The 25537-nt window shown below is 39.4% G+C and overlaps 1 protein-coding gene across 5 annotated transcripts in view; it reads right to left on the minus strand.

The window, feature by feature from the left end:
* Positions 1 to 25537, minus strand: part of ERG (ETS transcription factor ERG) — a 219452-nt gene that overhangs the window by 45877 nt on the left and 148038 nt on the right. For all 5 annotated transcript variants that reach the window (XM_054049140.1, XM_054049131.1, XM_054049154.1 and 2 more), the window contains one exon: positions 6778 to 6995. In XM_054049140.1, coding sequence (XP_053905115.1) covers positions 6778 to 6995 — 218 coding nt within the window. The remainder of the gene's footprint in view (positions 1 to 6777; positions 6996 to 25537) is intronic.

Below are 25537 nucleotides of genomic sequence, written 5' to 3' on the forward strand. Positions count from 1 at the left end.
AACACACAGCTATTATTTAGAAGATCTTAAAACAAGGTTTTATGGATGATAAGAATGTGAGGCAAAATTAGGGACTCAGATTAGGAAAAGTCTTCCTTGTACAGTATGTGTTCAGACTTGCCAGGATGTTTGAGGCAAATATATATATGTAAGGATTCCCAAAAGAGCCAACCAAAAAGATGTATAAAAATGATATTTTCAGTTTCAAGTGTTTTTCAAGCAACACTAGAGCACAACTGGTGACATCTGAAAAATAATACTTTGCAAATGATATAGACCTTAATGCCAAATAATTATTTCTGGCATTTGTTTAAAGCAACTAAATCAGCAAAGCTAACTCTGGAAAACTTCTGCTGTGATTTCACTACAACTAATTTTCATAATGCTTTTTAGGAAATCGTTACATTTCATAATAGGTGGAATTCATCCCAGCCCTAAGGGTCACAGAAGACCCTATACACCACCTAGGCCCCATTTTAAAAAGACAGGATATTTATCAGGTACCTTAAATCCCTTAAGGTAGACTATAAAGAGGCCACTGAAGAATCAGAGGATTTAAGTGGTACACAGGACCTTGTACACAGGGCCATCAACCTGGGTAGGCATTTGAACCACAGTAAATTTTATCCTCTATATAGTTTTGTGGCCTGTATACATGAATTTTAATGGAAATCTGCATACATAATTTTATTATTTATAATTATAATAGATAATTTATAATAAACATAAAAATAATTAGCACTATAACAAATGCAATCTCCTGAGTTATACAGTAGTACTCCATTAACATACTAAATGATTTGCAACTGATGATGGCAATAGAATGCCAATGCACAGTATTGTTACTCTGGAAAATTCGGGCAAAAGATTGACCGTATAATGGCATCAAGGGTACTATTTTATTGGTGTCACTGGTAGAAATGTAATGGCTGGATTGATAATGGACTTGAAGGAACTGTGAATTTGAGACAGTGTATTATGATATAAATTGTATGTGCAACAGTATCAAGCTAAATGACAGCTATAATTCCAAATTTCCTCGCTTTACTTGGTTTAAGGTAAGCCCTTAGGGCTACATTTTCTAGTGTTGTGCACTGGGATTTAGTCTTACAAATACTGTTATTGTTAAAGGAAACTGCATATATAATTCCCTGTCCAACACACTGCAAATAACTCCTTAATGTTACTTTAATGTAGTTTCTTTGGTATTTAACAGTAATAGTTTTGGAAGCCAAATTTTTTCAATATAATCCACAAGTGCCCTTATAACAGGGACCATTTTGTATTGAGGTTGAATGCAGTATAAGTACAGCAAAGTTGCCGAAGCATTATCAGGGAAACAAGAGTTAAAGTGGAGTATATTTCTTTTTAGAAAGCGTACTTCGTTCATGTGTTGTTAGAGTGTCTGTACACTCTTAACATTTTATATCCTCATCCAAACTATAGATTATATGGTCAGGAAGCAGTATAATGCCATGAGAAGGAACTTTTCAATGATTGTCCTGCTACATACAGAACAATATGCAACTAATCACATTGTTTGTGCTCCTTTGTAGCATCTTGCACTCTATTTTGCATGCTCTACCTCTCACGCTATACAGATCCAGTGACCCTTTTAGAGAGAGAATTATTAGAGGATATTCTGAAGATCCCAGATGAACCACTTAAGAAACATAATTCATAAATAAATAAGCACGTTATATACATATACAATCTTATTCTCACATACACTACAGCCCCTTTACACTGATCTGGTAAAGAGGCTTTAAAGTGGGTGTAACTGTAACTAGAGCAGTGTAAAAGGCTTCCATGTAAATGAGAAACAGGACCATACACTCCATCTACTATGTGCATTTATTTTTTGTGTTTATTTGGATTACTTTTAAGAACTGGATAATTAAAATAAGGAAACAAACCTTTGGGTTGCAAATCAATGTGGAGAGAAAAGACATCCGCAAAAGAGTAAGCCCTGGTCTACACTACAGACTTATGTCAATATAACTACATTGCTCAGTGGTGTGGAAAATCCACACCTTTGACGGACATATTTATACCGACCTACCCAATGGTATAGACAGCACTATATTGACGGCAAGGCTTCTCCCGCTGACATAGCTACTGCCTCGCAGGTAGGTAGTGTATTTGCTAGGCACAGCTGCTCTGCTGCAGTGCTGTAAATGTAGCTAAGCTCTAAGGCATGAAGAGGTGTACTAGACTGCAAAGCAGATGTCCAGTCAGTATCATGCAGCTCAGTATCAGACAGCACAGACGCTGTGATCAGTACTGCCACTGAACTAAACATGAGGCAAACTGCGGACAGGCTGTCAGGAAAGCTGTGGAACATTGTGCCCTAACACATTGTTCAACAGCAAGTGTCAGGGGCCCAGGTACATGGAAGTATGTAACACAGCATTTCCAGATTTGTCATAGATCACACACATATACTCACTGCACATGGCCACTGTATTCCTTTCAAGCTGCTGTAACTTGCTTGTTTCTCTAGGGCAGTGTTTCCCAAACTTGGGACGCCGCTTGTGTAGGGAAAGCCCCTGGTGAGCCAGGTCGGTTTGTTTACCTGCCACGTCCGCAGGTCCGGCCGATCGCAGCTCCCACTGGCCGCAGTTCGCTGCTCCAGGCCAATGGGAGCTGTGGGAAGTGGTGCAGGCCGAGGGACATACTGGCCGCTCCTTCCAGGGACATAGTCTGCATTCATGAACATGATATCTGAGCACCATGTTAGTCTGCACAGGTGAGGTAGGTATTCATCTGTACAGAATTCTCCTGTGATGTAATGCCTGTTGGCTGTTACACCACTTTGCCAGGGGCACATTTCACTGTTTATCACAGTAGTGCTGAGGGGCCTCAATCAGGGATCAAGGTCCCATTGTGCTAGGTGCTGTACAAATGCATAACAAAAACATGCAACCAGTTCTTACAATCTAAGGAAAGGGGTCATGATTTTCAGAGGTGCTGCTTTTTACTATCTGTTAGAGAATCCCTTTTGCAGTTATAAAATGATGTGACAAACCAACATGTAGCTGGTTTTCTCTTGCACTTGATCTTGTTGGGTTCTAGTTGTAGTAAATTGGGGCCTTTACTGCATGGCATGGAACCAAAAGAAGCACGTGTCCCTTTATCTTTTTGAAAATTCTTACCTGTGCTATAAGAAGAAATTCAAGTACAGTAGTGCCTTATATTGCAACTTAGATTCAGCTGCATTTTCCACTCATTTTAAAGAATATTTGGTACTGCTTCAAATTCAAGTATATTCACTGCTGTAGAAGAGTTAAGTACAAATCTGTGTTTGCATGTATATGTTAGGCTCAATAAAATAATAGCTTTCCCTAGAAAAAGTTTGTATTATTTTTAATTACTTTAGTAAAGTTATAAAAAATTGTGTTAAATACACAGCCGCATATGCATGAACAATTTTGTGTTTGTGTTAATCTATTTTTCAATATACCCTCTTGTTTCAGAAATTGTAGAGCACGGGTAGTTAATAGATGGACCGCGGGTCAAATATGAAGGGCCAGATGTTTTTGAATGGACCCCAAAATCTTTTTATTTACTTAATATTATCATTATTGTTGCTATTTTTTAATTATTTTCTCTGGAGTCTGGACGTTGACTATACCATGACCAAGAAATTTTGACCTTGACAAAAAATAATTGACAACCCCTGTTGTAGGGATTTATAAATTCTCCTGTCTGTCTACAGTAAGTGCAGTATCATTTGCAGGGCTGCCCAGAGAGGGGGGGGCAAGTGGGGCAATTTTCCCCAGGTCACGGACTCCACAGGGGCCCCCACGAGAATATAGTATTCTACAGTATTGCAACTTTTTTTTACGGAAGGGGCCCCCAAAATTGCTTTGCCCCAGGCCCTCTGAATCCTCTGGGCAGCCCTGATCATTTGTCAGTTTTGTTTTGCTCTGTCAATGTGGCAGGTTGATGAGTACAAAATTAATAAGTTGAACCTTACTTCAAACGTAGAGTCTTCACGTATTATTTTAAAATCAGTGTATTAAGAATTATGTTCCTTCCATTTACATATAGAATCAGAATTTGCTATAGTAACTACTTTAGAAGATCATTGTTCTCGTCACACGTTTTTTAAAACTGTAACAGTGACATGCATTATCTTCTAAGGCAGCATGACCTGGAATACAATTTTGTGTGCCAGGTCACACTGGTTCATAACTGGAGAAGAATGGTAACCATTTGGTATTTTCAATTACTCTATTAGGTGATTCTGTCAAGATAAAAAAATCACAGGCTCAAACCTTGCCAGCTCTGCAGTTAGTTTGCACCATGCTGTCAGGACAAATCAGCCCTGTGGGCATTTCCCTAGTGTAGGGTGGTCCTCCAGTGGTGCAGAGCTCATATAATGGCTCCTATGCCACTTCCACAGTCTCTGGCCAGCTAAGTGCGTGGGGATAGGGAAAAGGTGTGTGGCTAGGTGCTCTGGTGACTCCTGGGTTGCATAATACCCCCTCTTGTGGCAAATGACAACTGATGTGATTTCAAGCAGCCTGAAGGTCAGCCTAAATTATACCATGGGACCAGCCCAGTTCACATCTGGCTCAGTATCACACAGTGGAAAGAAGGCTTTAAGCCACATTTGGCACCCCTTCCTGAACCACGCTGTGCATTTTTTGGTTGCAGCCAGGGATTTGCCCTCATATATTTAAACAAAATTTGTACCTGTGTTAACTAATAGAGATGGCTCCAAGCTATATTATTCAGACTGGTGTGGATTTCAAGCATCCCAAAATCTGGGGGAATTCTAATGCAGAATTTTGGTTTGGCCCATCATAGAAATGGGACTAACTGCAAAATTCAGATGGACTCACATTATCCAGATTCCTTATAAATGTGGGAGCATTTGAAGCTAAGATTTTGCACCCCTAGTTATTTATAATACCACAGACAATTACAACAAATCTAAATAATCAATAACACTTATTTACCTATCTAATGGAACTGGAAGGGACCCTGAAAGGTCATTGAGTCCAGCCCCCGCCTTCACTAGCAGGACCAAGTACTGATTTTGCCCCAGATCCCTAAGTGGCCCCCTCAAGGATTAAACTCACAACTCTGGGCTTAGCAGGTCAATGCTCAAATCACTGAGCTATCCCTCCCTCCCATTTCACTGAGCTTGGCCAGACAAACTATAACCACCAATTCTCATATAGAATCTACTAAAACAAAAGGGGAATATTTAAATATAATATTCGGGAGGAGGAAATTTTTTTTTTTTAATTGATGAAAACATTTACATTCTTATGTATGAATAATTTTTTTTAATACACAAAACTAGAAATCTGTCTCTAAATGATGGGACTTACAAGAAGACTACATATAGTTACCACTGTATAACTTATATGTCAGTTAATTGTTTGTTAATTTCTGTTACACAATTTTTTGACAATTTGGTGGAAATTCGTAGAATTTTGTCTCCAGTTTTGAAAATGTATTTTATTACATTAATGATTCACAATTTACTGTACAGAATTCCTCTTTGAGTATCCATGGCTGCTGGACTGCTTTATCATACCTATGGCACTGATGTTTGGCAGTGCAGCAAATATGACCAGAACCGCAGTATATGTGACCTTTCTGGGGAGGGGGGGGGATTTTGTTTTTTGTTTTGAATAATTTGAGTGTAGGAGATCAGATTAATGTGTGAATAAATGCAGGTGCTTTTTTACAAGGTGATGGGAATTTGTATCCTCTATTTATACACAGGTAGCAATTTTGTATAAAAACGCAAACTGTTTCTAGAGTGAGACACTTTAAACATGAGGCCTCAGGTCACCCCGTGCAGTCTCATGGGAGTAAAGATCAACAGCTCACTCTGTTTGTCGTTATAAGGACTTGCTTTTTGCATTGTCCTGTTACATTTCTGGCAGAGACAGCAGCTCATACACCTAGCTATTTGTTACCACCATTTTCTCATAACAAGATCAGGTCCAGATCACAAACCCAAGAAAACTCTTCCAGGGCTCCTTTTGGCCCAATGTAACCTTTTAAAAATAACACAAAGGCATGTTTAGCTAACCTGATTAAAATAAGATACTACCTGTAATAATTTTACCACATAAATATACTGGATGAGTCATTTATCAATACAGCTGGACAAAACTATTCACTGGAAATAATTAGCCTGTTTTCAAATGTGGCTGCCAAAATAGTCTTTCAAAGTCCAATCAGCCAATCATAACTTTTAATTTAACTACAGTGACTTTAATTGGATGAGGATAACAACAGGTGGCTTTTGGGTGGGACATCTACTCCTTATTTTAAGTTCACAAACTTTTTGCACAGAAGTGGCTTTGTAAATAAAATCCATTTCCCCAAAATCTCATGATGAAAAATTATGTGAAACACATGGGCAAAACACTCTCCAATTTAGTACAGTGCTATTTATCAGACAATAAAAGTTCTTAAAGGTATATTCTCCCACTAAATCCCCTTTAGCTTCTGAAAAAACACTTAGTAAATATATTGTATCAGACAGGTTTGCTACATCTACCGTCACAATACTATGAATTAAACTCAAGTCAGAGTAAAACAGCAAAAACTACACAAGCCTCAAATTGTTGAGATATCTTTTCCCCTACATCCTATTTTGACATGGACAGATATTTCCACATTGTGTTGGTAAGTAGAGGAGCTCAGATACTACCAGTGGTAAGGACCATATAAGTACCTTGATAGGTAAGATGAAGATAGTAGTAAAGCATCATTGCTAGTAATTTTAATCTCTAGCCTCATTACCTTGACCCATTAATCTGATTTGGGTTACATTCCATCTTGATGGTGACTCTAGCTGGTGGTTGTGATAACCAGTCTTGCTGGGGGACACGTGGACTCATCTTTGATGTCTGCCCATATTCGTTGGAAGAGGAGGCAGTCATCTCTGTCTTAGTAAGGTGTGGCGTTCCGTAGGCACACTCAAACAAGGACTGGTCTTCGCTTACTACTGATAATGCTTCCTGAAAACCAAAGCAGAGAAATCAACATGACACTGTGTCAGAGAAGTCATACAGATACAACAAAATCCCTTAAGACAATGAGATAGGTCTCAAAAGTCTTGTGGGGCATATACATTAATTGCTTGTCTGCATGCTTATTATTATTTATTTGTATTACAGTAGCAGCTATAGGCTAGGGCCCTATTGTGCTAAGCACTGTACAAACCTATAACAAAAAGACAGTACCTGCCCAGAGAACTTACCTGTTAGACGTTTCCAATCAGGAACTAAAATGCACCATGTCCAAGCTTTATTAACAGTTCAGAAAAAATAATGGAAAGCTAATGACTAAATAGAACAAGGCAGGAGTAGCAGTGAACTTAAATCTTTCACTTCGAAGGCTTGAACTTACAGGCCAGATTCTCAGCTGGTGTAAACTGACATACCCTGCACTGACTTCAACAACTTTACACCAAATTATGATCTGGTCCTTGAAACTTCTACTCTTGGAATCCTGGTGTCTTCGTATCCTGGAATTCTCATATACCATGAATGGACTGGATGGTTTAGGGGATGTGTAATGGAATACTGAGCCTTTATCTGTCCAATAGGTCATTAGATCACCTCTGCCCCAGATTAAGTGACCAAAAGTCATTATTGTCTGCTCTGTTTGGAGGTCTTTCTGAAATGAGTAAATGGTCTCTATTCAGTTGCTATAATGAATTTTTGACATCAGAAAAGCTATCATCACAATTGACAATTTTTTTGGTCTCAGTAGAGTGGCCAAGGATTGAAGACGCCTGGAAAATATACTACATTCTTGCCCACAAGGTGCTTTCTAGGTCATGATTCAGGCACTGTGATGGGATGAGTGTGGTGGGGAAGCATGCTCTGCCACTGTGCTTTTCAGTAGAGAAACAGAGAAGTTCAGTCTCCTGAGTTGTTTAACTAGCATCTTTAACCAACAATGAATTAACTAAACCTTTAACACAGAAATTAAAAAGCCATCTTTGGAGAAAGGAACAAGTACCATTCATTAACTCCCCCTGTAAGATGAATAAGGTTTGGTTTTGCTGACTCCTTGGGAGTTTCTCTTCCTTCTTGCCTATAGAATTAGGACCAATTTCTTTCTGAGATAATACAGTGATGGGGAAAAGATATGTAGCTGGTTCCAACCTCTGTTTCAGAGATCCTGCTCTTCCTATGAGCAGAAACAAAATGCAAGCCAGCCTAGCACTTGTTGCTGGCTGCAGAATAGGTGCTAACCAGCTGGTGGGCTGGACACCACCCTTAAACCACAAACCACACCCGCTTGAGGATGTGGCATGTTGACCACCCCATTAGCCATCTCTCTCTCTCTCAGAACGCTTCCTCAAGCGGTGTGTATAGATCCTACTTTGCTGCATGTGTGGGAAGAGGTTCTCTACAGTCTCTTCCCCACTGTGGTGACAGCCCCGTTACTGCACCTTTATTGACTGCAACATTCTGGGTGGCAGAGTTCAAAAGATTTGTCATTTTGAAGGCAGCTGCAGCTCTAGTTAGTTGGAGACTGAACAGTGCTGTATGTAGCTTATAATCAATGAAACAGTGCTGTATGTAGCTTATAAGCAAAGGCCGTCTCTCTTACTGTCCCTTTGCAGCTAATGCTGTTATTTTATTTCTTCTTGTTGTTATTATGAACTAATTAAAGTCACTGTAGTTTGGTTAGAGGGCATAATTGGCTGACAAGATTTTGGGGGACATAATACCAACTTTGTGCACCCGTGCAGCCCAGGGCAGGTTTGAACCCTTTAGTGCCAAATTATGCTCTGGCTGATACAGAACTGAAGAGCGTAGATACTGCCCAGTGGGTCCTTTGCCCCAGCAATCGATCAATGGTAGGCTAGCCCAGGATTCTAGGGAGAGATCCAAGGTACCAAATGGAGGTGATTGCTTGGCTGATCCTTTGGACATTGAGCAACACACAACCCCAGCTGACAGCAGCATATGCGCTACCCAGCTAGCAGTTCCCGGCCAATGGGCGCGTGGAGCCGGTGTTCGGGATAGGGCAGCACGCAGAGCCCTGTGGCCCCCCCACCTAGGAGCTGGATCTGCTGGCCACTTCCGGGGCACAGTGCAGAGCCTGGACACGTAGACACTAGCCTGCCTTAGGTCTGCAGCACCGCCAACTGGACTTTTAATGGCCTTGGGGAAAAAAATATTTTGTTTTACAAAGTTCTGAATAATTTTCCATGAAAATATACACACCCCTGACCACGTACCCGCAGCACTGAATGGACTGACATCCAGTGTCTGAGACTGTTTTCTACCCGCTTCTTTCGCCTCTGCTCCACTGAGGAGTCAGTACAGGGACTAAATAAGAATAACACATTACATAATGTTAACTTTGGCAATCCTGATTACTATAAATATGTATAAGAAAGTGTGAATTATACAAGTGAAAGCAGAAGCAAAATTGCAAATATGGCAAGCCAGGATGTTGTTATATATTGCTTACAAATTAAGCTGTCTTCAGAAGTGGCATCAAAATGCCACTCATTCATTTTATTTACTTAATCTGCCACCCACAATTGAATAAAAAACATGATTTATTCAGCATTAAAACAAAACCTGGCTCTAAACAACATAAAGACAATTTTGGACTAACTATAGAAAACAAATGGAGATTGTAAAAGATGAGATTTATTAAATTTGCATATATTGGGATAAATAAGTGCAAAACAATAGTATCTGCCTCACATCTTAATTACTTGTCAATATGCTATCAATGCACAATCTAACACATTATATCATACAAAGGAAAAAAAAGTACATATATTTCAACTTTGTGTGCAGGTTATACTGACCACCAGAAAGACTATGCCAATTAGTTAGGATTACAGTGGATAATTGAGAGACTGTGACAAAAAAACAAACAAACCCACAAACAAACCCAGGAGACTGAGTCTATCTTCATATGTCAAGAAATGTTCAATTATAGATGATTTCCAAGGAAAACATGCACAACTCACTATAGGAATTCCTCATCTAATTTAGTAGTCTAGACCCCATCTTGTGATTTAGCAGCCATTACGTTTGTATAGGGCTATGGAGGCAATGTGGGAATATCTGTGTTTCTGTCATCTTCTGAGACTGGCTGCTGGGTTACCTGATGTGGAGGACTTAGTGGCAGAGTGAGCTCTCCGTTACAACTATTCAACCTTTACTGGCTCCCTTGATGTTTTCCTATTGAGTCCTGGGTGACACCACATGCCTCCTCTCTCCATTGGGAAGGATGTAGGGACAGAGGGTGGACAACAGAGTCAGTCTTATTTCATCTCTGAGCCAGAATAAGATGCAGTGGTTGACAAAGCATTTCCATGAGTCTGTGGAGTCAACATATGTAAAAGCATGACCTAAAACAGACTATCCTTACTTCCTCCATGACTCATCATCTTTCTCCAGCACATCAGTGGGGCCAGGATTTCACCCCAGAGGTCGATGGGAGTTTTGCCATTGACTTCAGTGGGGCTTGGATTTCACCTCTGGAAATATGCAATATGCTTAACTGCCATTCCACAACTCCTCCCGTCTGCCAGGATTCATGCAATCATACTCTCTGCCATCTGCTTCTTTTCAAAGTACAGTGGCTGCAATTGAAATTTCATGATGTGTCAACAGCTACCACACAATTATATCTGAGGCTACCACCGCTTTTCCCTGTACTTTAAGATACCTGTGGTACATGTGTGCGCACTGTGTGGGGAGAATTGGCAAATACTGACTTTTTAATGGCTTTTGTTGTAAGCTTAAACCCTATGGTGGTTTGAGCAATTAATGGCCAAAGGCACTTCAGCATTTAGGCCAATCCTAGAAACTGCAAAGACGAAGCAATACCTAACAATTTAAGGATAGTTCACAATAATAAGAGAGACAGTCTTATATTAAAGACTAATATTCGTACTGTAGGAAAATACAAAAATTATATTAAGAAATATGGAAATTGTCTCTTGATTACATAAAATCTTCTGATTCAATAAGCAATATGGTATATAAAAACAGACAGTAAATAGCCTTTAACTCTTCCTCCTACACTTCTGCCCATACTATCTATCCTTGATTTCCCTCTATTGACTAAGACTGTGATCCTGAATTTTTATGTTTTCTCCATTTGTAACAAGCTAATAATAGTCATTAAAACATTATTCACTAATTCCTTCATCAATTGTCAAAGAAGTTATTTGGGAACAGACTGTTTATTATTTAATCAGGTCTAAATTGCAATGAGTAAAAACGACTTTCATATGCCATTCACCTCAATCATGAAGGCTAGGAAAGGAATACTCTAACTGCAATTTCTCATATTTAACATATTTGATATAATATACTTTGCCATTATTTTGCAAATACAAATGTAAAGTAAAAAACTTTAAAGTTTAAATGTAAAAAATTATTAAAGAGTAATGTAAATAATTCACTGCAGACTAGACTGTGCAACCTAGCTTATATTGGCGAGCACTTACTCACACAAGTTGCCCTATTGTAGTTAGCTGTATGTGCTCATCAATGTGAATAATAGTTGCATGATCTAGTCTTGCTTGTATTAATACTGTAACCGATCAACAAAATGTAATTTTGCATATGAATATCAGTTATATTTCTATTAAATATTTTCATTGCTCATTTTCATGCTAATTTTTTTCACACCCATATGTTGTTACCCAACCAGTTTAGCAGCTTCAAGTAGGTCAGTGTCGTAAAGCAAAGTGAATATTAATATATTAGTAAACAGACCCATTAATAGACTTCCTTTAAACTTGCCAAGTTTTGTACCCTTATGGGAATAGCTACAGTAATGGATGGATCATCTTCCTGGATTTCATGACACCTCAGAAGTTAAAGCTTTCAATTCCAGTAACTAGTGGTTGACATGACACGGCATGAAGAGACACATGCTACCATGGCAGACAGGAAAGATTATTCACATATGTGCACAAAATATAATGCTTTGATAAATTATGAAAAATAAAATTCATATTAGACAAATGTTTTCAATTTTTGGGGCATAAATTTCTATGAGAGTATCACCAGCACAAAAGAAAATACATTTTTCACAGAGAGTTTTTTTTTTCTCCGACTCCACAATACTTGGCTTCTTGCTTCTCCCTTGGACTTTTTGTTCTAGAAATAAAAGCACTAAATGTTTTTTCGTATTTGTATTTGGGTTTGGTTTATACTTTGCTGATAAGTGAAAAAGACAGAATAACAGACTGACAAATAACTATAACAATAGATACAGTAATGGCTTTAAAATAGGATAAAATGATTAGAACAAAGATGTTTATTTAACCAAATGCAGGATTACTTGGCCTGGAAAGTAGAATATACAGGACACATGACTGAGATACTCTACATTATGAAGGGTACATACAAACTGATCAATTCCTTCTTTTACTCCAATCTCAAAAATTGAGGACACCGTGAAAGATTTTTTTATCCAGTAAAATTTAAAACCAATAGAAGAATATACTTCTTAATGCAGGAGATTACTGAAAAATATACTGTAGCAGGATGTTAAATGAATTTGGAGAATGTTCTGAAATAATGGTATTATCTTTATACCAGGTACAGAACATACCCCTCTTTGTCTGAGACTCATTTATGCAGTCTGCTCCCATATCATCATATGGTAGACTGTTCAACATTCCAATAACATACTAAGGGCCCAGTCCAACTCCTATTGAAGTCAGCTGTAGACTTTCCATTCACTTTGATAGGAGTTGGATCAGACATAAGAAAAGGAATTCTTATGATTTAGTTTCACTCTTTCCTCCCATTTTTTCCAAATATGGCCATGATTCGGACCCTCTTTATTACAGGTAGAACAGATATCCTAGATCTTTTTTGGCCCCTTTAGCTATCTGAAATCTGTAACGAGATAATTTCCCAGTCTCCTTATGTCCCAGAAGAAATGTATTAAATCGTTTGAGCCTTTTCTTGCAACACAGATCTCCAGAACCACAAATGAATTTGTTGCCTTCCACTGTACTTTCTCTATAACCTGGTTATTATTTCTTAAAGTATATCAGCAAAATGTAAATAATATTCCAAGTGCAGCCTTTTTTAGCCCCTTAAATAAAGGAACTGATTTCTTTTTGCTTTTAAATGTATTGACTTAAATACATAAACTTTTTATGGCCCTATTTTCATGATATTCCTCACCATCACTATCAGTTCCTTTTCCCCTCATCTAACTTGAATCCATATTATAATGCTTATTTATCTGGATATTCCCAGATGCATAAGTTTATATTTCCCAATGTTGGAAATTATTTCCCTTGCTTATCTAAACACTACAGTTGGTCGGAAAATGGGATTTCTGTTTTGCAGGAAATTCTGACATTTAAAAAAAATTTTTTTTGTTCTGAATCGGAATAGTTGAAATATTAATTTTTTTCACAAAATGGAAATTCTGAAAAAGTGACAGGGATCTAAATTTTTCATTCCAATAATGTCAAAGTATTACAAGACAATAGAAAATATTAAATATACAGAATATCAAACAGAATATATGAATATAGTATATTATATAATATAGTATATTAAAGTTAGTATTTTAATATAATGTAAAATTCTAAACTAAAATGAATCAAAATAATAAAATTAATATGAAACATTTCATCTATCAAAACCAAAAATTTGGTCACTATCAACATGAAAAAGTTGAAATTATTTGATTTGACATTTTCCCAATAAAAATATCACCATTGATGTGATCCAGAGAAATGTTTCAATTTTGACAAAACTGCATTTTTTGATGGAAAACTGGTCTGTCAAAAATTTCTTGACCAGCTCTGCTAAATACTTCCTGTTGTTCCACTCTTCACTGTACTAATCTTCTTGCTTATATTTTACAACATCTGAAGATTTGGACAAATGTTTCCGTAGCTCCATTTTTCATGTACTAATGAACACGTTAAGTAGGCTTTGTCCCTGCACTTCACCTTATGAAACCCCATGTTTGCATCTTCTCTCCATTCCCCCATCCGTCTATCTAGTAGAATTTATAGATGGTTTAGGTACAATAGTGATAAATGATGTATTTGAATTCAAAAACATACAGATGTATGTGAAGAGTCAGTTCTGCTTCTTGCTTGAATGTTTAAGAGGATCTAAAAAGGAACCTTTCAAAGAAGCTTCATGTTCAAGAGCCAGACAGCAATAACAGATTTCTACCCAGTCAATCTCTATCTTCCCCATGCTTAGTCGACACCTGACAGTGAAAATGAAAACGTTTTCAAATGTTGGGGCAGACGCTCAGCTACTGTAAATTGGTATTACTCCACTGATTTCAATGGAGTTACATCCATTTAACCTGGCTGAGTATCTGGCCCACAATGAGTTAAATATCAGTTTTCTGAATCAAGAGTCATTGCGTGAAACTCTGGTCATAAAAATGAGTCAAATAAAGATCAGACCATGCTAGGATAAGAGCACACAGTACAGACTAATGTAACCATTTCAGGTGATTTTAAGCAAAGCTTTCAGAAATTCATCGCTCCATCTTGCTACTTTTATTGTGTTCTTTTACGTACATTCTTTTTTAAAAAGTTTATTCCACAGCTTTAAGAAGCAGCTCTCTGGGTAGTAAAGCTTCATCTCAAACAGGCTAAAGAATGTCATTTCTACATTGCAACAGATTCCATAGGAGAGGCCAGTGGCCAAACAGTCAATGATAGCTCACCGAACATTGGGCAATCTTTCAGGCTGACAACTCCACACTATTCAGGTCTGAAACATGCAACACAGGGCGCTAGAGTAGAGCCCTGTGCGGGACTATATTTTTAATCCCACTTCTGTCCCGCCCTACAATACCCACTCCCACTCAGTACCGCATTGTTTCTTGCATTTTTATCCCACTCCCACCCGCAAAAATCTTAGATGCTGCAAGATTCCCCCATGCTGCTTTAAAACAAAAAAGAGATCGGTTAATATAGTATATATATCAATTTTACCACTAAAAGAATAAAACAAATCTTGTTTAAACCATGTAAAACTACTTTAACTCCTGTTATAATAGACATCAAATCTCTTTCTAGCCCTCGCTTAAATTTAAGCATTAAAACTTTTATTTTTAAAAAAAGAAAAATTGCTTTACATTGCTGAAATTATATTTATGACAAACTGATGAGAGATTTAGGGTACGTGTATACTTACCTCCGGGTCCGGTGGTAAGCAATCGATCTTCTGGGATCGATTTATCGCGTCTTGTCTAGATGCGATAAATCGATCCCGGAAGTGCTCGCCATCGACGCTGGTACTCCTGCTCCGCGAGAGGAGTACGCGGAGTCGACGGGGGAGCCTGCCTGCTGCGTGTGGACCCGCAGTAAGTTCGAACTAAGATACTTTAACTTCAGCTACGTTATTCACGTAGCTGAAGTTGCGTACCTTAGTTCGAAGTGGGGGGTTAGTGTGGACCAGCCCTTAGTGTTTTCCCGCAATTTCCCTCAGTTTGTTTTTTTGCCCACCCAATCTTGCCCACAACAGAATACATTTTACCTGATCCCTCTATTATGGTAGCAGGTCCTGTGGGACCCGTGGGATCCCAGTCCCACTGCAGGGCTCTACACATGCTAAGGTTAAACTGTTGAAGGAGTTTCAGCCCAAACTTGCAGCCTAGTTTATAGCCAAATCTTTGAGCCTTGAATTCATTGCATCAAGCAATAGTAAGTGAAACGAAAGTGTAATGATTAATGCTGAAACCTTGCTACAGCTTATTAGATCTTGCAATTCTTACAACTCTATTCTGACCATCCTCAAAAGAAGCATCATCAATAGATACACAATAGGCTGTAACAAATACGTTGGGAAAAGTTACAACCTAAAATGCAGCCACCTGCTTCAGGAGTTGCAGCACACATCTGGAATGTGTTTTACCCATACACCTCTGAGACTTGGATTCATTAGATCAGACTGAAATCCACAGATTATATTCATGAGAGTGTTCAGGAACAACAAAAAGCCTTGGCTAGTACAAGATAGGAAAGACAAATGTCATCCTCACCTCCACCCATGAGAATCTTATTACCAGTTCAGTTAACATCTGCTATCTATCTGAAAAGGGCACTTGGGCAGTCAATGGTAATCCAAGTAAAGGCCTAGTGCTGCCACTTATCTAATATCTTGACCTCTTGCTGGGAAAAATACAAAGGATATTTTGAAAGCAAGGGAGAGACACCGCTACAGTCCCACTTGTAAATAATAATAATGAACATAATAAAATCCAATCCTAAATCAAAACAAGTTTATGAAATTTAAGGCTAGATTTATCTAAGAGAAAAAGCCCTGGGCAGGTGAGGTCTGATCCTGCAGCCCTTCTTATGTGAGTCATTCTCTTGACTTCACTGGAACTAAGATTGTGGATAAGGGCTGAAAGACTAAACCGAGAGGTTTTATATTTTGTATTGTAATGAAAATATTGTTTTTTTTCTAATTACTAGAAATGCACAAAGCTTCAGTATAAATTATCAGAGAATTTTATTGTATAGAATATCATTTCCAGAACATCAGCAAGCCCCATTTTTGCCAAAGACACTGCTACACATGCTTTTGTCTTAACATTTTCTCCATGAGATAATATTTATAGCATCAGGCATTCATCTAGAGATCTCAAAGTTCTTTACAAAGGAAGACAAATATCATTTATACCCATTTTAGAGATAAGGAAACTGAGGTATAGTGACCAAGAATCTGGGACTAGATGCTAGGTCTTTCTGACTCCTAGCCTAGCACCCTCTATTGGGCCATTCCATCTCCAGTGCATAGAGACAACAATATAACATCCACGAGATTTGTGGACAAATCATCTCCATGGATCAGAAAGTCTAAATGATTGCCTGACTTAAAGATCTCCCATTTCATAGTGCAGTGTTCCACAAACCACCTAAGAATAATTGTAAGTAACATATACATTTTTAAAAACTAAGGTCCCAGACAAGAATTAAATGATGGAAACGGAAAAACCATTTCACTCATGCCATGCTCATCATACAACAAACATTGTCTCATAAACACAGTGTACAGCGTTGTTATGTTTTCTTATAAGGTTATACAGCAGTCTTGTTCAGCTACAAAGATTAAAGCCCCAGTCCTGCAACTGGCTTGGGATGGGCAGACACCTGTAGAACCCAATTGATCTCTTAGCATGATTTCAATAGGGTACCCAAGGAAACAGGGTTCTGATCACACAGAGCAAGTGGCAGGATCATAGCACAAGGCATTTCATTAGGTCTCTGATAGGGAGCTGACCTCAGAATTCACAAGACTGTGGAATAGGCATCCCATGATAAAACAAGACATTCTTCCAGATATGAACAGGTGGATCTAGCACCTTTATTTCTTCCACACAAACAGCAAGGTCTATTTGTCAATCCTTAATGGCTCAGATAGCTCTAACCTTCATGTATTAATTGGCCACTTTGCTATTCAAACAAGTGGCACACTGCGGCTTGGGACTGGCTCAAGTTTGCAGTAGTTTCATCATTATCTTAGCTACATAAAATCTCTAATGTTGGCAAAGGTTTATGGCCTTGTGCACTGATGTCTATGAGCACAAACATGTTTCCCAGACAAAAAAAAATTGCTGATTATTGAACTATTCTGGCCAAATATCAATGACATGACAATGGCTGAATATTTAGATGTCGCCTGCTCATCTAATTACATGATATTTCAAGAATAAGAACTAAAAAGTATAGAATACAGCAGAGAAATAAGGGGCAGGTCTTATCTTATTACCATGGATTATAATAGTTATAAAGATACTAAACAGAAAAATTAAAGATAAACATCTCAGATACTGAACAGAAAAATTAGAGTGAGATTTTCAAAGGCAAAATGAGAATTAGATGCCCAACTCTCATGACTTCCAATGTGTGTTAGCCACCTAACAAGTTTTTGTTCCTTTGAAAATCTCTCCGTTATGGAACAGAAAGTCTAAAATCAATGTAGTTAGACTGGTTCAAATCTGGAATAACACAATGATCAATCAGGCCCAGAATATTTATCACTAAACAATCAGGTCCAGACAAACTCGAGTGCCAAAAAATACAATTGTATTCTTCAGTAGTCCCATTGTATATTGTATATGTAACATTAAGAATATCAGGCTTTGAATGTTTATTTTAGTACTTCCATATTGTAAAACACTGTAACACTGAGGCATGTAGGGCTATTTCTTTAAGTGATTTAAATGGATTCCTATATTCCTTTTAATTCTGATATTATTCTCAGCTATGAACTTTAAAAGCCATCAAACTATTTTACTCTTCAGCTTTGTTGATAACTTTAAGGACTCAAAAAAAGCTAAAGAACTGAGAGTACTTGGATCAAAAACTCCTTTTAATCTGTCGGACCAGTGCCAGCACGCTGCCTCTCCCGCACTACTCCAGCATTGGACCTTATCAATCTGAAAGAGCAGCCAGCCTTCTACTTTGTTAAAAAGTGCAAACATCTGTTTTTGTCTCAGTCTTCTTTCAAGCAAAGATTTGTTTGGCAAAATGGGTGGCAGGTTTGTAAAGTGGGCCACAGCCCAAAAGGAAATGAGCTGAGGCTGCATGCCACACTTGCTAAGAACTTTCCTTGCTATTAGATTAAAATGATATTGTGAAATTTAGTCTCACAGCCAAAATAGCTGCACCACCCCATCATTCTAGTCTTACAATCCTATTCTTTCTGTGTGTCTATACTGCATCGTTGGAATAACAGGTAGCCTCAAGAACCTAAATACCATGTACTGAAGAATTGTGTTTTATCAAAGCTACTCATCTCAATATGGAATAACAGTTTATATGTGAATGCAGTTTGAGCCCTTGTGTTTTTGGATTTGCAATTTATTTACCCCGGAAATCTCAAAACAAAGACATCATGTGATTTCTTGTATCTTATTTAAGATTCCAATGAAGCTGATTAAGTGAGGAGGGGTTCCAGAGACATGCTCAAAGTTACATAACATTGCAAACATTAACAACTCTTCTTCCCACCACTTAACCATAACCTACGGCCACTTATTATATTCACAATGGGTGGGATCCACAAAGGGACTTAGGGGCTGCAATGCTGAGCATCGTGGTGCCTACTTGTAGATGACTAGAAAATCACAGGAACAACACTGTGATCCACAAAGCCTGAGTTAGGTGCGTAGGGTACCTATACACTGAATGGGGAGAGGTAGACACCTTAGAACGTGATCTGCAAAAGCCAGTATGCTAGGTGGGAGCTGCCGAAGGTAGCCAATGGTATATGTTGATGAGAGAGGTGTGAGCTAAGCCCTGCCCCTCTCTCAGAGATAGGTTTCTAAGTGTGGGCTGCAGGGAGGCGCCTAACTCTGCTTAGTGATCCACAAATGGAAACCAGCTTGGAGTCAGACAGGTTAGGTGCCTCAGTAGTTTCTTGTAGGAATGGGTTAGATACCTGCCTCACTCTGCACAAAATGGCCAGAGGAGGAGTAGGTGGTGGTGCCTACCTTATAACTTTTAACCCAATGACTATTTAGGTATTTATCCAAAGTGAAACAGTCATTAGGCCAGAGAGAGAGAGAGAGAGAATGACTCTGTTGTCCAGTAGATGGGAGAGAGATGGAAGACCTGGGGGGCCAATCCTTGCTGCAATCATTCTTTCATTATTTATGGAACAGCTTCAACAGGAGAGGTAGAGAAAGCCCTAGAACAGATTATCTCATAGCTTAGTGGTTAAAGCACCTGCCTGAGAGAAGGAAGACCCATGTTCAAATCATTTCTTCCCTTCTGGCAGAGGGGGGAGGAATTGAACCTGGGTCTCTCCCATCCCTGGGGAATGAGGTGGGCACCTCCCTCTGTAGTCAAATTTTGAATTGGACCGGATCTGGTAGGGGGCCTCTGAGCCTGCCTACTGGATTGTGGATCCTTAGGCGGCTGTCTATTTTCCCCAGTTCATGTCCATTCTGGGGATTAGGTAGGAGATATGTGTCCAGACACGCAGAGGGAGACAGCAGTGCACTTGCCTGGGGCAGAAACACAGATGCCAAGGGAAATTTTACCCTGAAAAATTAGGCACCGCATAAATTTAGGCACCTACAACGTTTGGTGGGAGTTTTGTAGATTGCAGTGGAGCTACCATTGGGACACACCATCCTAGACCAGCAATGGGGGAATCACACACAATACTGCAAAGGGACGTATAGAAACGGCCCTGAAGTATTTTCTAAAACCAGAATGAATTTTTTGAGTGGGCCCACTGTATACAGGGCTGGTAAGCAGGTGCTTGGGGCGGCCACTCCGGAGAGGGGTGGCATGTCCAGCTATTCGGCGGCAATTCGGCGGAGGGTCCCTCACTCCCACTCGGAGCAAAGGACCTCCCACCGAATTGCCACTGCAGATCGTGATCGCAGCTTTTTTTGGGGGGGAGGGGCAGCTTGGGGCAGCCAAAACCCTGGAGCCGGCCCTGACTGTATATGTGCAATATGACTTCCTGTCATGATAGCTTTTACAGTGTATAGCCTAACATACCTTCCTACAATAGCTTGTAATCAATATCTTAATTTGTACTTACGTACATTTTAATTTTGTCTTTTGCTCTGATCAAATGAATATCAAGTTCAATGCTATAACAGTAAGGCCTGGATTCAGCTACAGACACAATTATGGCCCAATAGGACTTCAGCACCAGGGCCTGCTCCAGGCACCAGCTTAACAAGCAGGTGCTTGGGGCAGCCAAGGGAGAGGGGTGGCACCTGCAGCAATTCGGGGGCGGCAGGTCCCTCATTCCCTCTAGGAGCGAAGGACCTGCCGCTGAAATGCCGCCGCCAATCGCGGCTTTTTTTTTTTCTTTTTTTTTTTGCTTGGGGCGGCAGAAATGCTGGAGCCGGCCCTGTTCAGCACATGCATCAAGTTAAGCAAATGCTTAATAGTTTTGTTGAATAGGTACAGATTTATGCATGTGTTTAACTGTAAGCAGTGCTTTGTTGAATCAGGGCTTAGGTTCAGTACAAACTTTTTTTTTTAATGTAGCGTGAGTACAATTACAGGGTTATCTAAAGGATACAACTGGGTCTGATCAAGTATTACATATATGACTAATTAAAGAGATCTGACTTATAATATATTGTAGCATACATGTAAAAGAAATAAAATGTATGTGTAGATGATCACTGCACCAAAAATGGATATGAATAAACCCCAGCAAGCTGTGCATATTTGTATCCATAGCAGATTTAGACAAGCATAGATTAGTTGAGCTTCGGATGCTTGATACAGTCAGTTCAATTAGAAGAATTGTCTGCAATTCTGCTTCAGGACATCTTACCATTGCAACATCACTAACCTCTATAGTCAACAGAAAGGACCATGTACTGCTTTAGACTGACATCAGTGATTCAGTTGTGGAATGAGGGCAATACATAGCCCACAGCATTTAGATATTTATATTAGAGTAGGAAACATTAAAAGGTGCTTCTCCCCCACCCCCAAACTCAGGGCATAATGGAGACATTAGAAATGTAGTAAAACTAGATGACTAATAGTCATTTGTATTTGAAATGAAGCAGTATTCATACAAAGCTTAAGATACTTCAAAAGAAAATACTCTGATTTGTTTATCTTCCACTTGTTTTTATAAATGCCACAGAAAATATTGTATGTTATACATTAAAACATACATCTGGGAGGAATGCAATCAGTTGCTCTTTTATTGTTTCCACAAACAAACCCATTTCCTACAAGCTGTTCCCATATCTTTTGTGCCATATCCAACTTCCCAGAAAAATAGCAGGAAAACAAAGTGTGAACTCAAAACAACCCATTTCCACAGAACAATGCACTATACCAAGAAGAGAGGGGGAAAATAAAACAAAAACAAAGCAAAACAAAAACCTCGCTGTTTTGGTACCACCAAGGGACTTGAAGAAAAAAGGAAGGAGGAACTTTAAAAGTCACAAAGAGGAAGAGTTGTGCAACTGCAAATATGCAGTAAGCATATTGCCAACTATTTCAAAGGATTTGAGGTTTCAAAATCATCCAGAAGCTTAACTGATTTTCACCTTGGGTTTTAAGGTTCCAGGAACACCTTTATATGTCCAAGAGCCAGAAACGGTTGTATCATTTTATACAATGTACAAGTCATGATTTCAATTGCTTCAGTATTGAATGTAAACAAATGCAGTTTATGCTTCCAGCAAGAATAAAAGTTCATAACACAAAGTATAGCAAACGACACACATCATTCTAAAAGAAGAAGAATACAGAAAAAAATAATTAATTTAATTTATTTCCTGGATGAACTGTGCAATCTTTGAAGTTAATGAGACTCATTTAAACCAGGAAAACCTGAGCTCCTGCAGGTATTGTGCACATAGTTCACGGAGACACGTCTGGTAAAAGCCAGTGACAAATATCAGTGTTGTTTCTATCTCCTGTTTCCATATCTGGGTTGCCTAGGCCATAAAAACAGAAAATAAGGAACAGAACTAAGTGACCAAGTATTTTAGGTGCCCTACCCAAAACAGTGTTGCAAGTCAGAAGACACCATTTTTAGAACAAACTTGGCAACCAGTGCCAGCACTAGGCATAAGCAGACTAAGCAATTGCTTAGGGCCCTGAGCAGCTCAAGGGGGGGGGGACGGGACCCTATTCACTTTTTAGTATGTGTTGTGAGGGGGAGGCCACAAAAATATTCCTGCTTAGGGACCCCAATGAGCTAATACTGTCTCTGTTGGCAACTATAATACATTTTCCCCATTAATGAATCTGTACAATCTGAGAAATGACTTGAAGTTGAGCCCATTCTGTTCTTTCAGTTAAGAGAGGTGGTTGAAATTTGTTTTCTATATATAAAAGGTGTAACACAGATTTTTTTAATCATTTGCAATGAAAACCTATTGTCTAAAATAATATCATGAATTAATGCTAGCTTGATATGAAGGTAAAATATGTACTCTATTGGGAAGGTGATACAGGCATATAGGGCCACATTCACCCAGGGTATATATCGACTTCCCACTGTGGACTTTCTAACAGCATGGGTGTTGTATCAAGAAAGAGACTTACTCCTTCTCTTATTATTAATCACGATTATTATAGTATTGTCTAGGGACCAATCAAGAATGCAGACACATTGTGGTAGGCACTGTACAAACACAGTAGCAAACAGTCCCTGCCCCAAAAAGCTTACAATTGAAATAGACAAGCAGAGCCGGCTCCAGCATTTCTGCCGCCCCGAGCAAAAAAAAAAAAAAACAGCTGCGATTGGTCCTTCGCTCCTAGAGGGAATGAGGGACCTGCCGCCCCCCGAATTGCCGCAGGTGCCGCCCCTCTCCCTTGGCCGCCCCAAGCACCTGCTTGTTAAGCTTGTGCCTGGAGCCGGCCCTGTATTCAAGGCAGACACAGGGTAGGGGAAGGAGTCTAACAACAAGCAGAGAGAACAATGTGTTGGCAACAAATGGCACATTAGTTTTAATTTTTGTCTTTTTAAGTGGATTTAGTTTGAAGGGGATCAGTTAACTGGAAAGAAAAAGGAAGGAAAAGGGGACATTGAAGGGAAAGGGGTGAGGGAGACAAGGCATAGGAGAAGAGGGTAAGACGGGCAGGCGTGGAGAGAAGCTGAGGTGAAGAGACGTGGGTACATCTACACTGGAATAAAAGACCTGCTGCATAGCCATGGCTGGCCAGGGTCAGTTGACTCGGACTTGCAGGGCTCAGGCTGTGGGACTAAAAATTGCTGTGTAGATGTTTGGGCTCAGGCTGGAGTCTGAGCTCTGAGACCCTCCCCCCTTCCAGGATCCCAGAGTCCAGGTTCCAGCCTGAGTCCGAATTTCTACCCCACAATTAAACAACCCTGTAGCCTGAGCACCACGAGCCCGAGTCAGCTGACACAGGCCAGCCTTGAGTGTTTAACTGGGAAAGAATTGGAGCAAACAGTCAATCAGCACAGGGCAGAAAAGGTCATCTCAAAACTGCAGAAAGTTCTCTGAATCTGAATATCTGAAGCTCCCTGCTTTGGCTGCTTCTGCAGCTGCTCCTACTGGCTGGAGCCACTGGCTTGTTCTTCTCTGCATTTGCCTCCCAAGGCCACATGGCAGAGCAAAGGGGAGGTACCTCTTCCTTTCGGGGCAGCCTGCAGCTGGCCAACACCACCTTAAAAATGACTGATGCTATTTGGCAGGAAGGGTATGTCTGGTTAGAGCAGCTGGGCGATGCATTAATTCAATACATGCCATTGCATATAGCACTCTTCTTATGGAATCCCACCACTGAGATTAAAGGTCCCCTCCCCTAGCAGAAATTGCAAAGACGTGCAGGTGGCAGTATCCTGGCCTGCACATCCTGGAGTGAATTTCCCATGCAGCACATCTATAAAGGTTAAGATGTTTCTACACTTCACCTGAAAGAATCCCCATCTTTTAGTGTAACTGCTGACTTGACTTCTTAGAAAGTAATGAACCAACCAACACTGAAAGCAAACCAAAGGCTATTAGTCAGTGGAAGCTAGAGTTTTGTTTGTTTGTTTGTTTGAATCACATTTCTTTCCCATGACAGCCTGAAGGTTGAAATCTGACAGTGTGAAGTTTTAACAGGCGTTTTCACCATACAGTAAACAATTCATTTAGAACAAGTCTGGGGTATCTGTGGGTGCTTAACAAGTTTGCAATCAAGCCACCATTTATATACTCCTAAACATGAATTTAGGTGCCTAGCATTAGGTACCCAAGTTTGAACTAAGCATCAGGCATAGGCCTCAATTCATTAGGGCCATATACTGTAGCACATTTGGTGATAAGTAATTACTGGTGATTTCAATCAATATTTGTAACCAAGGCAAAGGGGGTTCAGATATACATGTTTAAATATAAAGGATTACAGGCCAATCCTGCTCCTATTAAAGTCAATGGCAAAACTCACACTGACATCAATGAGACAGAATTGGACCATCTGGGTGTCTTTTAGACCATCTGAAGCCTTTGACCCAAACACATCTCCTCTGGGACTGTAAAAAAGAGGACTGCCTTCAAAACAAGCTATTTTGTAAGACAGAGGCAATCAGATCTGATGCTTCAATGAGACAACTGATCACTCTGGGTTCACAAGGATCGTTTTGCTTCCTCACACAGAGAACTGCACCACTGCCCATGTACATTATAGACCTCTCACATTCCTCTGAAGCATCAGGCAAAGGACACTATTGAAGGCAAGACACTGAACTTGGAGTGCAACTTTTGTTGTTGGTTAGTTGTCACTGGAATAAAGAATTTGCCTTAGCTACATGGTGCTGTAGCTCCCTCTAATTATAATGTTAAATATTTTGGTCTCAAGGATGTCTATGTACGCCACTTACTTAATTTCTGCCATGCCTTGCTGTGTTTGTGCATTCTTTTACAAACCGTTTTGTATGTTTCATGTACTACATGCTAGCAGAAAATTTACAAACACAAATACATTCACTATAAAATTAATAAATTTGAAAATCAAGTCCTGGGTTCTGCGTTTCGCAAGCTACAATTCAAGACATCACTAACACCAAATGCTCTGATTAGGTGTTAGCACTGAAATCAACTC

Source organism: Malaclemys terrapin, chromosome 1 (genome assembly GCF_027887155.1).
Source record: "Malaclemys terrapin pileata isolate rMalTer1 chromosome 1, rMalTer1.hap1, whole genome shotgun sequence".
Classification (NCBI taxonomy): Eukaryota; Metazoa; Chordata; order Testudines; family Emydidae; genus Malaclemys; species Malaclemys terrapin.